This window comes from Trichomycterus rosablanca, chromosome 10, assembly GCF_030014385.1.
Source record: "Trichomycterus rosablanca isolate fTriRos1 chromosome 10, fTriRos1.hap1, whole genome shotgun sequence".
NCBI lineage: Eukaryota > Metazoa > Chordata > Actinopteri > Siluriformes > Trichomycteridae > Trichomycterus > Trichomycterus rosablanca.
In genome coordinates, this window is record NC_085997.1 from 6044830 (window position 1) to 6060055 (window position 15226).

Below are 15226 nucleotides of genomic sequence, written 5' to 3' on the forward strand. Positions count from 1 at the left end.
CGCCAACTCGGGAACAGGAGCCAGCTGCGTGGAGCCTGGCGAAGAGGTTTCGGGAGTCAGCTGCCGTGAGCCTGGCGAAGAGGCTTCGGGAGTCAGCTGCGGTGAGCCTGGCGAAGAGGCTTCGGGAGTCAGCTGCGGTGAGCCTGGCGAAGAGGCTTCGGGAGTCAGCTGCGGTGAGCCTGGCGAAGAGGCCTCGGGAGTCAGCTGCGGTGAGCCTGGCGAAGAGGCTTCGGGCGTCAGCTGCGATGAGCCTGGCGAAGAGGCTTCGGGAGTCAGCTGCGGTGAGCCTGGCGAAGAGGCTTCGGGAGTCAGCTGCGGTGAGCCTGGCGAAGAGGCTTCGGGAGTCAGCTGCGGTGAGCCTGGCGAAGAGGCTTCGGGAGTCAGCTGCGGTGAGCCTGGCGAAGAGGCTTCGGGAGTCAGCTGCGGTGAGCCTGGCGAAGAGGCTTCGGGAGTCAGCTGCGGTGAGCCTGGCGAAGAGGCTTCGGGAGTCAGCTGCGGTGAGCCTGGCGAAGAGGCTTCGGGAGTCAGCTGCGAAAATCCTTGAGAAACTCCTTGAAACAGCTGTGAGGACCCTGAAGAGGCGTCCGAAGTCACTAGCGAAAACACTGGAAAAACGTCATTCAGCTGCGAGGACCCTGGAGAGGCGTCCAAAGTCAGCTGCAAAAACACTGGAGAAACGTCACTCAGCTGAGAAAACACTGGAGAGGCGTCCGAAATCAGCTGCTTGGACCCTGAATATGCATCAAAAGCCAGCTGTTTGGACCCTGGAGAAACTGGACTCAGCTGCGAAAACACTGGAGAGGCATCCGAAATCAGCTGCTTGGACCCTGGAGAGGCGTCAAAAGTCAGCTGTTTGGACCCTGGAGAAACTGGACTCAGCTGCGAAAACACTGGAGAGGCATCCGAAATCAGCTGCTTGGACCCTGGAGAGGCGTCAAAAGTCAGCTGTTTGGACCCTGGAGAAACTGGACTCAGCTGCACCTGAGTACACGGGACTGGAGCCGGCAAACAAACAGAGAGACCCTCGGAGCCCTTGGGGTCGAAACAGGAAATAGGACCTAAATAATTTTGGCTGGCTCCTAACATGGACTTGGGACAGTCACGAGCTTTATAAGCGGGCACTGGCTCCTGGACCACATCCGCAGTGGGCACTGGGGAAAACTTAACCTCCCCAGTGGGCACTGGATGCCAGGTATAAGCTGCAGTGGGCACTTTGCTACATGAAAATTGGGTTCTCATGAGGCCCTCAAAATCCTTCACCGAGTTCAGCACAACTCCCCTGTCAGACCAAAGCTGCTTAGCCCACTCACGAGCAGCACCCCTCAGTCTAGACATCATAAATCGTACCTTGTCGATTTCAGTTGGCTGGGGGTCCAGAAGGTTCTGCAGGTAGAGCTGGCTCTGTAGAAGGAAGCCTTCAACCCTATGGTTGCTTCCATCATAAGGAGCCGGCCTACTAAGCGGGAAGACTAGAGGAAACCTCATAGATCCCAAGTCTGGGAAAACATGAACAAGCAACATCTCGCTGTGTCCTAAATGGGGAGATTATTCTGTAACGATATGTGGGCTAGACGGACAGGAGGGGCGGACACAAACGCAGAGATGTGTAAACAACAGATTTAATATAACAAAAGACAGGACATACCACGCTAAGAGGACTAACAAAGCTAACAAGGCTAAACAAAGACTAAACAGGACTAAACAGACTAACAGGACTAAACAGATTAACAGGACTAAACAGACTAACAGGCTAAACAGACTAACAGGACTAAACAGACTGGACAGGACTAAACAGACTAACAGGCTAAACAGACTAACAGGATTAAACAGACTAACAGGACTAAACAGACTAACAGGCTAAACAGACTAACAGGATTAAGGACTAAACAGACTAAACAGAACTAAACAGACTAAACAGGCTAACGGACAGGCTAATACACACAGGCTAACAAACAAGGACTAAGCTAACAGACAGGGGCTGAACAGTGACTAAACTAAACAGGCTAACAAAGCTACACAGGCTAAACAGACTAAACAGGTTAAACAGACTAAACAGACAGGACAGGACTAAACAGACAGAACAGGACTAAACAGACTAACTGGCTAAACAGACTAAACAGGTTAACGGACAGGCTAAACAAAGACTAAACAGGACTAAACAGACTAAACAGGCTAACGGACAGGCTAAACGGACCGGATGAAACGGCAAGGAGCAAGGAGCAAGGAGCAAGGAGCAAGGAGCAAGGAGCAAGGAGCAAGGAGCAAGGAGCAAGGAGCAAGGAGCAAACAGTCACCAGAGCAAACAGACAGAGTTACCCTCAATAATCTCCAACCAGCCTTTCCCTGAGCCTCTCCTAAATAGTAGCAGCTGGGGCTAATTAGCCCCAGCTAACCAATCAGGAGAGGGAGGCTGGCTGGAGACTGGGGAGAGAAGGGCGTGGCACACTGGAGCACAGGATCACCCTGAGGCTCCAAGCGTGACAGTATCACACAAGAACAATCATTACTTTTAAATATACTATTCCTAAACTTAAAATACATATAATAAAAATTATAATATATATATACAGTATATATATATATAATAAAAAAGTCTTGGGACCTCAAGTAAAAATGCTTTTATTTTGCACTTTTCTTAAAATGTATCACAATGTATTTTATTACAAATTATATAATTAACAAAATGAAATGAAATACACATTTCTTTTAGCCTATAATAGTACCAACACAACTAGAGGTTGTCGTGGAAAAATAAGGTCAGATGATCAAAGCAGATTACAGTTGACTGGATTGAAGAATTTATAAGCACAGTCGTGGGTTCCTACAGCAGTACATCAGCAGAAGAACAAAGAACAGGAATGTGGGCCTCCCTTTATACTGCTCTAGTCATATTACAGTTTCAGCTCTTTCTCTAAAGCTTGAGTGTAAGCCGTTCTGTGGCAATCGTCCTTCCTTATTTTGCTTACAACATCCTGCTACAGCTTAAGACAGACACTCCGGCCACGTTTGCTCAAGTAACAATATGACTATGAGGATTTAATGCACTAACAGTAAAATACTGATATTCTAACTTTTGCACTAGAAGGTTCACTTATTAGGACTGACTGGTTAGTGAGATCGTCCAGTGCAGCATTGTCCTGTTTGTCTTTGTGTGCAGCAGTGACAGTGAGCAGCTTCACTCCATTTTTATAATCAAACACAATGAAGTAAACAATTGTTTATTTATTTATGAGATAACGAAGGGCGATGAACATTTATTGGAGTAAAAGAAGCAGTTTGCTTGGAATGGAAATGTGAAAATAAAAGTTGCCAAAATATGTTTTACTCCTGTAAAGTCTAATTACACAGATTAATTAATGTACAATAACAAGTAAAAAGTTTATTTACTAAATTACTTTACACCTCTGTTCAAAAGTAATAGACTTTATGATGTTACGTTAAGGTTTGTGTTTGTCATGAAAAAAGTTTATTTAGTCTTATAATTTACTGAATAACACATTTCATTTTCTTTATTACAGGAGTGATGATGAGTGGTGCTGGGTTTTTAGCTACATCATTATTACAAGGACTGAAGTATGGATAGAGTCTCTCAGTGAACGTCTGACCAGTATACGAGTAGATATGAACCCTGTTCTCTACATCATAAAACGAGACCAGACCCTCCTCATAATCCACAAACACTCCGACCTTCTGAGGTTTCTCTTTCAGCGAGAGGAGGACAGAAGGACCAGCAAAAGCTTTATACTCATCCCCATTCCTCAGAATCACAGTCCAGAATCCATCCTGTGGAGTCAGTGTATACTCATCTTTCCTGTTTACAGACTCTCTGATGACTCCTAAACTCCAGGTCTTCCCACTGACCTGCACCTCATAGTAAAATCTACCTGAGGAGAAACTTTGCTTTCCTAGGATGGAAATGTACCTTGTGAATCTTTTTGGGGTGTCGGGGAGATTCTGCTTTGTGTTTCCATATGTGACTTGTTTTCCATCATTAGACAGAACGAGATTAGGATTTGCTGTATCAGGATCCAGAGTCACGTCCACTGAAATAAACACACAGTATGTGAGATCATTAATAAATTGTTTATTATATCATACTGTATTTGTATCAAAGTGGGTTCATTCTTTTAATCATGATCACTGTCTGTAAGGCATTTGGTATGTTCTCCTTTTGGTATTGTAAAGGCCTCTTATATTCCAAACACATGCAGAGGGTGCATTGGCTATTACAATCTTCCATGGTGTGTGAGTGAGTGAATATGTGAGTGTGTGTTGCCCCGTGATGGATTGGTACCCTGGTGAATGTTTGTTCCTGTTTAGCAACTGTGACCCTGACCAGGGTGAAAATGAATGGATGATTAAAGAGAAGAACAGAAGCTGCTCTGTACCTGCATACTGCTGAATCCTCTTCAGTTCTGTGGAGACTGTTTACAACAAAATCATTGATGTGATTATAAAGATGTGATTTTAATGTAAACACAGAATCTGCTAAAGCTTTAACATTAAAGACGTGAACTACATTTACTGTCCACCAACGTCTAAACACTGGAACATGAAACTTCTCACCAGTTTTTCTCAACATCTCATTCAGAGTTTTATTGAGCTTCTCGTCCAGAGTTTTCTGAAGCTGAGAGAGAGATGTTTTCAGAATCTCCACATCTGGATTAGTGTTGATACTAATATCAGTCCAGTTCTTGGTGGTTGGAGGGCTGCAGATTGTTGGATAAACCTACAGCAGGTCAGGAAAAAGGAGAAATTTCTCAGTATAGTGAAAGATGTTCAGTGATGTTCTGCAGCAGCATTGAGCAGATAGAGGAACACTGACAGAGAGGAACACTGACAGATAGAGGAACACTGACTGATAGAGGAACACTGACAGATATAGGAACTGACAAATAGAGGAACACTGACAGATAGAGGAACATTGAGCAGATGGAGGAACATTGAGCAGATGGAGGAACACTGACAGATAGAGGAACACTGACAGATAGAGGAACATTGAGCAGATGGAGGAACACTGAGCAGATAGAGGAACATTGAGCAGATGGAGGAACATTGAGCAGATGGAGGAACATTGAGCAGATGGAGGAACATTGAGCAGATGGAGGAACACTGACAGATAGAGGAACACTGACAGATAGTGGAACATTGAGCAGATGGAGGAACATAGAGCAGATGGAGGAACACTGACAGATAGAGGAACATTGAGCAGATGGAGGAACAGATAGAGGAACACTGAGCAGATGGAGGAACATTGAGCAGATGGAGGAACACTGACAGATAGAGGAACACTGACAGATAGAGGAACATTGAGCAGATGGAGGAACACTGACAGATAGAGGAAGACTGACAGATAGAGGAACACTGACCTGTAGAATGTTGAGATGTTCCTCAGTGTTCAGAAGCTTCTCCAGTTCAGTTTCTCTCCTCTGTAGTTCAGTGATTTCCTGCTCCAGATCTTTAATGAATCGTTCAGCCTGATTCTCTACGACTTTCTGCTTCTCTTCTATCATCCTCAGCATCTCATTCTGACTCTTCTCAATGGAGTGAATCAGATCAGTGAAGGTTTTAATGCTGTCAGATTTTTCTTTCTCTGTGTTTCTCTGTAGGAAGAAGAATTTTATTTTAACTATTATTATTTTAATGTTCCTTTGTTAAAGTGTACTACATTATATTTACTCACTTTGCTGAGCTCTACTGAGTGGTTGATCTTTTTGATCTTCTTCAGTCGATCCTGGATCATCTGCTGCACCTCCGTCTGTGTCTGACCCAGCTGAGTCTGAGAAGATAATAGTAAATGTTCAATTGCTTCTCTGTTTCATAAAGACTGATTTACACTATTTTACTAGTGTTTCTTACCTTCTTATTATCAATCTCCTCCTCTATAGGAATAATGTTGTGGTTCTTGTGGTCTCCCTCAGTGCAGAACTGACAGACACAGGTCTGATCATCTCTACAGAACCGTTCAAAAGGTTTCTCATGTTTCTGACATATGTAGTGCTCCAGGTTCTTCACAGAAGTTATGAGTTTGTGTTTCTTATATTTTGGGACATTAATGTGAGGCTCTAAATGAGACTCACAGAAAGTCACACCACAATCCAGACATGATCTCAGAGCTTTCTGCTTCTCTCCAGTGCAGACATCACAAAGAACCTCAGGTTTATCAACTTGACTTTTCTTCTTGAAGTGATCAGAAACCTCCCTCAGTGTTGTATTGATCTTGAGTTCAGGTCTCTTGGTGAATTTCTCTTTACATAATGGACAGTAACATTGTGGACTTTTATCCCAGTATTGTGTAAGGCAGCTCCTGCAGAAGTTGTGTCCACATGGAGTGGTGACTGGATCAGTAAACACATCCGGACAGATGGAACACTGTAGCTGATCTTCAGACAGGATGGAGCTGGATTTATGAGTGACTGACAGATTTTTCAGAAAAATAAAAGAAGCAAAAGATCATTTATACACTTTATACAACTGTGTAACTGAAGAGATTTACCTCATATATACACTACCGCTCAAAAGTTTGGGATCACTTGCAAAATTTTAAAGAATGAAAATGTTTGCATTAAAGCCTATTTTTGTATAGAGGCCTATTTTGCATATAGTCCTATTATCAGCAATTCTCAGTCCTCTGCCTCAACCTCCTGGTATGGCTGCGAATGCAAGTTAAGAATGTTATTAGGCTAATTAATTGTTAGAAAATGCTTTTTCAATTTTGTTGCACAGCTATAAAATGTTATACTAATAAGGGAGCATAAAAGGGAGCACGACATTCTAGGTTAGTTTAGTATCTGAAGCATCAGCAATTGTTGGCTTGCTTACAGGCTCAAAATGGCCAGAAAGAAACAACTTTCTTTAGAGACTCGTCAGTCTATTGTTGTGTTAAGAAAGGAAGGCTACTCAATGCAAGATATTGCAAAGAAACTGAAAATATCTTACCATGCTGTTAACTACTCCCTTCAGAGAGTAGCACAAACTGGCTTTAACAAGGACAGAAAAAGGAGTGGGAGGCCCCGGTGCACAACTGTACAAGAAGATAAATATCTTAGACTGTGCAATTTAAGACAAAGACGCCTCACAGGTTGTCAACTGACATCTGCACTAAATGGAACCCGTCAAACACCAGTGTCAGCATCAACGGTAAAGACGCGACTTCAGGATGCTGGACTTCATGGCAGAATTGCCAAGAAAAAGCCATACCTCACACAGGCCAATAAAAAGAAAAGACTGCAATGGGCTAAAGAGAAAAAACATTGGACACTGGAAGATTGAAAGAAGGTGTTGTGGACAGATGAGTCCAAGTTTGAGGTCTTTGGATCAAACAGAAGAACATTTGTGTGGCACAGGAACAATGAAAAGATGCAAGACCAATGCTTGATGCCATCTGTCAAGCATGGTGGAGGCAGCGTGATGGTCTGGGGATGCTTTGGAGGTGGTAAAATAGGAGATTTATATAGAGTGGAAGGGACCTTAAAGAAGGAAGGCTACCACAAGATTATACAACGCCATGCCATACCCTGTGGACAGCGCTTGATTGGGGCCAATTTCATCCTACAACAGGATAATGACCCCCAAACGCACCTCCAAAATGTGTCAGAAATATTTAAGAAATAAGGAGTCAGCCAGAATTCTGACTGTAATGGAGTGGCCAACACAGTCTCCGGATCTGAACCCTATTGAGCTGTTGTGGGAGCAGCTGGACCGTATGGTACGGAGGAAGACTGCATCAAGCCAATCCATGTTGTGGGAGATGCTCCAGGAAGCATGGGGTGAAATCACATCAGATTACCTCGAAAAATTGACAGCTAGAATGCGCCTAGGGTCGGTCTATTAGGCTGTAATTGCTGCAAAAGGTGGCTTTTTTGATGAAGGCAAAATTTTAAGTACACAGTCATCATTTCCATTAAAATCAAAATTTCCTACTTTGACAATGTCTGCATGTCCTGCTAGATTTCCTAATCTCATGTGTGTTTCCATTGAAAACAAGAAAATTCACAGTGATCCCAAACTTTTGAGCGGTACATATAATACCATTTGAGCGGTATATATATATATATACACACACACACACACATATATATTACCATTAAGACGTGTTTATATTACAAACACCATTTCCAAAAAAGTTTGAACATTTTGTAAAATACAGTGAAAAGAAGAACCTATGATTTGATAATTCTCTTGAATCTCTATTGAATTGATTTCCAGTGTTTTACTGACCAACCTAATTGTATATTGTTTATATACAAAAAATCATCCACACATCACTAGTACATGAACAGTGAAACTTACATGAATGTGTTTCACTCATGCTGTTTGAGCGACCTCTCCTTAGCGGTGGTGGTGAAGATTCTGCCATTCTTCTTTTGAATAAAAGCACATCATTTAGTTCCAGTAAAATCAATAGAAAACATGAGGTGTTACTGATAGTTGGGGTGTTAATGTCTTTTAAGTGTAGATTTTTTATTGAAACGTCTCTAAACATGAATGAGTTTTTACCTCCTGTTGTGTGTAGTAGTGTTTATGCTCAATATTGAAATTCATACTTTTACAGACAGAAAAAAACACTAAAGCTGATTTTAAATGATAATCTGCACAAATCGATCTGTACTGATCATTTCATTGTTTTTCTACTGAGCTGCTATAACCTTACTTACATAAAAACAGATAAAACTTTTTCTGTTTCTCTTAACCTGTACATCACTGAGCAAATAAAATAACTGATTCATTTATCAACAAGAATTCACTGCTTGTACAGGTAAGAACTGCGGGGAGAGAAAAGTGGAAATACAGGTTCAGCATTGTGACGAGCAAAGTGCAAAACATTATTAAAGTAACTGTTTTTTAAAAGAAAAATTATCGTGTTTTAAATGTTCAGGATTTAATATTACGTTTCTCTAAACTAATGTACAGGTTTGGTTACTGAGGTTAAATTTCTCTTTTTAAAGGACGAGTTAAAAACAATGTTATATAATCAAGTTCCTTCTGCTACAGAAGTGTATGAAATGACACAGTTCATACTTTACCTGTACAAAGAATCACCTGTACACATTCTACACTATACAGTAAATCAGCAGTAATTAAGGTACGTACCCTTTTCTCTCTTGTTGGGGTGTCAGAACTGTCTGTTGTATGCTGTTTTTCTGCTGAAACTGTAATTAAATTCAGTACAGATAGCGTTTCTCAAAGTGTGGGGCACGCCTCCCCTGGGGGGCGCAGAGGCATGATAGAGGGGGCGCGTCTGAAATGAAGCGCGGAACCAATGTTTAAACGTCGGAATCTTTTCACGGTGTACAATAAACAAACCGTGCTTTCAGGTTAGAAGTATTAATTCTGACAGAGTCTAGATCAGGGCTGCCCAATACACTTATCGCACTGTGCACGCTGGTACATCGCGCCTCATTCAAACAGGTCAACGTGACTGACATGAAATGTGGCCACATTATTTAATTTGCGGTTTGTTATCTGACATTCATATAAAACGCTTCACTTAGGTGAAACAAGCCACTTAAATTACAAATATAGAAAATTTCACTGGATCCTGTAAAAGCTAAATTTCTACAACTCTACATGAAAAGGTGCTGTAACCATAAAAGAATTAGATAGCATCAATTTTGGAACTTCCACATATTTGACTGCCAAATATTTGACAGCTGTTTCGGATCAACCTAGTTGTGTAAATCAACCTTTTCCCACATGAAAATTATGAAGTGTAAATATTGGTCCACCCTTACTGATGACTACTTGAAAAACTGCTTGAGAATCAGTATCAGCAGCTACTGTCCAGACCACATAAACCTGACTGATACTGTTTAGAGCAAATAATCAGAATAAGGTCAGTGTGATTTTTCAGTCACTTGCCCTGTAAAGCTGAATATCAGTACAGGAACTGAAGCGCATTTAAAAAGCTTCAAAGCTTTTTTGAAAAACGATGAGGCCGACCTTAAAAAGTAGATGGTGATGACCTGTCGACTGAAGCAGTAGATCTCAAGCCATGAAAGTGTGGGCACCCCTGGTCTAGATTTACAGAAGGTAAATGTGGATGTGGATACAGAGGTATTTGACAGGGATGAAAAGAAAAACAGCCACTAATACAGTGATAAGACCTGAACTCTCACAAATCACGTTTTTGGCAGAGATACAACTTTATCTTTTTTGCAAAGTGTTTGCAAAATTTATTTAATTTTTTTATATTTGAAATAGCAGACTGATTGAAGGAGCAGTTTAGTGATATGTCAAAAAGTGGTTTGATAATGCACAACAGAAATGACTGGAATAAAGGTGAAAGGAACATTCATGATCTTTGAAGATATTTCAACAAAGTTAAACTTGACCTACTTTTGTCAGCATTTTGTTGGGGGGGCATGAAAATTTTCATCTTCCAAAGGGGGGCGTGACAGAAAAAGTTTGAGAATCACTGGTTTACACTAATCAGCCATAACATTAAAACCACCTCCTTGTTTCTACACTCAGTGTCTATTTTATCAGCTCCACTCACCATATAGGAGCACTTTGAATTTCTACAATTATTGACATGACCACTACAGAGCAGGTATTATTTAGGTGGTGGATCATTTTCAGCACTGCAGTGACACTGACATGGTGGTGGTGTGTTAGTGTGTGTTGTGCTGGTATGAGTGGATCAGACACAGCAGCGCTGCTGGAGTTTTTAAATACTGTGTCCACTCACTGTCCACTCCATTAGACACTCCTACCTAGTTGGTCCACCTTGTAGATGTAAAGTCAGAAACGATCGCTCATCTATTGCTGCTGTTTGAATTGGTCATCTTCTAGACCTTCATCAGTGGTCACAGGACGCTTCCCACTGGGTGCTGATGGCTGGATGTTTTTGGTTGGTGGACTATTCTCAGTCCAGCAGCGCTGCTGTGTCTTATCCAGTCATTCCAGCACAACACACACTAACACACCACCACCTGAATTTCCTGCATAAATTTGTAATAAAATATTTTCTGCCTTACTCAGCTCTCTGCTTCCTTGTATAGAAATAGGCTAAAAACAGGGGGTAGTAAGTCCTGCTGTCCACAACAAAGGACATTGGATAAATGTTTTGTTTAGAAAGGGTTAAAATTGCTGTACATTTCTGTAATCTTTATAAACTGAAGTTACGACTCATATTGAACAAAACTGATCTCTTACTTTGCTTATTTCCATAAAACGTGAAATATGACATGGCAGCCATTTTTAAAAGAAAGTTCATGAGCTGCCACACACCCTCAAATGTGACATTAATAAAAAGCTCAGGATGTACTCTATAAAATACAGTAGTACTCAAATGGATTACATAAACGGTGCTTGAGTTAGAGATCTCGGACACATGTCCAGTAAAATTTATTTATAGAGCGCTTTTTACAATGAACATTGTCTCAAAGCAACTTTACAAAATCCAGGACCAACAGACCAAAAACCCCTATTGAGCAAGCCGAGGGCGACTGTGGCAGGGAAAAACTCAGGAAGAAACCTTGAGAGGAAACAGTCTCAGCAGGGACCCGTCCTTCTTGGGTGGCCTGGAGGATACTTTAAATAAATAGGATTTACACAAATCATACAAACACAAAATTAAATTGAACTGAAAGTTGTATCTAGCAAAAAAATAATGTAAGTTCTTCATTGTTCAGTCCAGTCTGTGATAAAGTCAGTTTTAAGTTCTGGACATTTTTGGTGCAAACACGCCAGGTTTCCGTCACATCTAGTAGTAGCAGCATTGTTGGCACTGCAGTCTCGACTTGCAGTCTTTAACCTCAAGAGGGTGAACAGGTTTCCGTCAGAGCCTCCTCGGGTTAAAACAACAGAAGATGTTGTTACAATGTGAAATCATTAAGAATAAAATATCAGAGAGTTTTACAGGTTTAGACTCCAGCACCCCTAACTATTACAGCATAACTAGGTTTGCTTGTTTAGTTTGAAAAGACCAATCAAAAGCCTGAGTAAATAAACATGTTTTCAATCTAGACTTGAAAATAGAGACTGTGTCCGAGTTCTGACAGCGGATCTCCCTAAGTTTGAAGCAGATCTGTGATGGAAATGTTGTGTTTCAATAAACAATAAAAGTTATCAGGAGCAATTCCTTGGAAAGACTCCAAAGGGGTTACCAAAAGTACAGTTGTTTTACATCAGGGGTGCCCAATACGTCGATCACGATCTACCAGTCGATCTCACAGTGCATGCTGGTACATCGCCCCTCATTTTAACAGGTCAACGTGATTGACATGAAATGTGGCCACTGTTTTCGTAAATTTGAGGTTTGCCTCCACCTAGTGGACATTTTGAGAAATGCAATATATTACAGGTTAGAACATAACATTAAAACAACCTCTTTGTTTCTAGACTCACTGTCCATTTTATCAGCTCCGCTTACCATATTAAAGCACTTTGTATTTCTACAATTACTGACTGTAGTCCATCTGTTTCTCTACATAAATTTAAAACCCGGAGGATGCAGGCATCGATCCCGCTACCTCGAGCGCTCTACCATTTGAGCTAATTCCCCTTACGAAGGACCCTTTGTAAATTGTAATGTACTAACAGAGCATTGATGCTGCATTATGTAGGGGCCACAATAGTGCAGGATATACCAGCTGTTTAGTGCAGTGCAATAACAAAGCGGCTCTGTGAAGCAAGAACTGAAGTCTGTTTGAAACAGCTGGGCGTACAACTAGTTGGTGTGGAGAACATGTTACACATACAGTGTGCTATTATTTCAAGCTGATGAAGTACATGCTATTTCACTTACAAACATCTCACAAAGTACAAATTCTTCATCATTCTAAACAAACCATGTAGTACGGGACATTACCGCTTACCTAATGCAGCAAGAAACAACTCACCCGAACAGGGACTTGAACCCTGGACCCTCAGATTAAAAGTCCGATGCTCTACTGACTGAGCTACCCGGGCTGTAAAGATCCGTGTTGTCTCTCTTGAAGGCGATTATATAAAGTTTTAAGTGAAGTATGTTGCTGCTTACACACACAAAGAAAAACATCTCTGGAGGAGAATTTTGCAGGTAGATTACAAACAGATTCCTTTCTTTCACCTTTTTCCTTTTTTCCTGTATCAATTGCACGATTGTTTTCCAGTCATTAAAATGTTATGTGCATTTATATGTGGCAAGAGAAAAAAAAATCCATAAAACTCAAACTGAGTTAGCAAAGAACCTTAAATTATACTAAAGGGTTCTTCAAGTAGAAACAGTTCTACCAAGAACACAAAAAGAACCCTTAAGAAACACTTCTTAGTGCTACATACATTAGTTGTATTCTAGAGGTCAGCATGCGATGAAACTGTGATAGAAACAGACATCGTTTTACTTTATACAACAGTTAGTTCCGACCTTACAATCTGATTGGTTGAGAAGCGTTCTAACCGTGCTGATATTCGTGATAACAGCACGGCCTTTTCACACCACAACTGTATTACTCCGCTGACGCGTTGCCAGTAACGACAAGCTTCATGCACACAAACGCGCACGCAGGCGACACAGACCTTTTTCCCGATCGCGTTTTAAATCCGTTATCTGATATACAATCTAGCGCACTGTGTAGGGAACATAAATCAGTTGTCTAATTCACTGTCTAGGGCACTATGTAGGGAACATAAATCCGTGATCTGATACACAATCTAGTGCACTATGTAGGGAACATTAATGTGTTTGTAACGCGAACAGTTAGTTTAATAGCCCAGTTAGCAGCTCCTAAAAGTTCTGTTATCACCAATATCCTTTGGTGTGTGCAAGAGGTTTTTTATTTCTTTTTTCCCTTCGGAGGTTCTTGCCTTTTTCTTCTTGTTGTTCTTACCTCCCTGAAATGAGTTTTTGCAACTTGGGATGTCTGCTTTGTAGTGTTAAACTTTATATTCGTTGTGGAACTACTTTTTGGCGGAAGGTATTGTCAATATTAAAGCATATTTATTATGAAATTCAGGACTTCTTTGATTTATTTTCTTTCTTTATTTTGTAAAAACTGTTGTATAAAAGCAATAGAACACTTGAGGTCGTGTGTTATCGCGAATAACACGCGTGCCTGCGACCGAATCACAGCCGTGATGTTATTCGCGATAACACACTCCCTCTCGTGTTCTATTGCTTGAGTCTAACGCAATATTAACTGTATTCATATTATGCCATCTAATGGAGGATTGAATAGCCTACAACAAGCACAAACAGGGTTTGAGTTCTTAACAAATAATCCAGTCAGTTAAAAACCCAACAAGAAGGCTGTACCTAATACACTCATACCAGAGAAAACACACCCTAACATGCTAGTGCCGTACAGTGCTAACAATGGTCCACCCAAAAACATTATTTGGTCAGTTGGAGATCTCATATGGGGCTCCCTTTCGATTGATATATGATTTACAACCTAGTGACAAAGTGTACAGTGCAGCAAATGGGTTACAGTCAGTACATTTACTATACATAATAATGTGAAAAGATTAAGCAGTTCGTACAAATATTAGTCCGTGTGGGGCGAGGGTGGTATCGATGGTACCCAAGCTAGTCAGGATGAGGTCTAAAACGCTAAGTTCAGGTCACAGTGTCCCATGGAGGTGTGGGTTTGAATCCCACTTCTGACTGCTAGTGCTTTATACACATTATGTCTTTAACCCTCTAAGATACAGGGGTTGGACAAAATAACTGAAACACCTGGTTTTAGACCACAATAATTTATTAGTATGGTGTAGGGCCTCCTTTTGCGGCCAATACAGCGTCAATTCGTCTTGGAAATGACATATACAAGTCCTGCACAGTGGTCAGAGGGATTTTAAGCCATTCTTCTTGCAGGATAGTGGCCAGGTCACTACGTGATGCTGGTGGAGGAAAACGTTTCCTGACTCGCTTCTCCAAAACACCCCAAAGTGGCTCAATAATATTTAGATCTGGTGACTGTGCAGGCCATGGGAGATGTTCAACTTCACTTTCATGTTCATCAAACCAATCTTTCACCAGTCTTGCTGTGTGTATTGGTGCATTGTCATCCTGATACACGGCACCGCCTTCAGGATACAATGTTTGAACCATTGGATGCACATGGTCCTCCAGAACGGTTCGGTAGTCCTTGGCAGTGACGCGCCCATCTAGCACAAGTATTGGGCCAAGGGAATGCCATGATATGGCAGCCCAAACCATCACTGATCCACCCCCATGCTTCACTCTGGGCATGCAACAGTCTGGGTGGTACGCTTCTTTGGGGCTTCTCCACACCGTAAC

At 41.4% G+C, this 15226-nt stretch overlaps 1 protein-coding gene across 1 annotated transcript; it reads right to left on the reverse strand.

Moving 5' to 3' along the window:
* Positions 1-3483: 3483 nt before the first annotated feature.
* LOC134321604 (E3 ubiquitin-protein ligase TRIM39-like) lies at positions 3484-8359 on the reverse strand. Its single transcript, XM_063003411.1, has 7 exons — positions 8293-8359; positions 5860-6416; positions 5684-5779; positions 5370-5603; positions 4567-4729; positions 4389-4424; positions 3484-4043 (listed from the first exon to the last, which is right to left on the reverse strand). The coding sequence occupies exons 1-7, from the start codon at positions 8357-8359 to the stop codon at positions 3484-3486; spliced, it is 1713 nt and encodes a 570-aa protein (XP_062859481.1).
* Between the last annotated feature and the right edge of the window lie 6867 nt (positions 8360-15226).

Coding starts and splice junctions, on each gene's coding strand:
- LOC134321604 (XM_063003411.1), bottom strand. CDS start 8,359: ATGGCAGAATCTTCACCACCACCGCTAAGGAGAGGTCGCTCAAACAGC. Junction 4,730..5,369: donor AACATCTCAACATTCTACAG/GTCAGTGTTCCT, acceptor GACCTGCTGTAG/GTTTATCCAACAATCTGCAG. Junction 4,425..4,566: donor TGAGATGTTGAGAAAAACTG/GTGAGAAGTTTC, acceptor TGTTGTAAACAG/TCTCCACAGAACTGAAGAGG.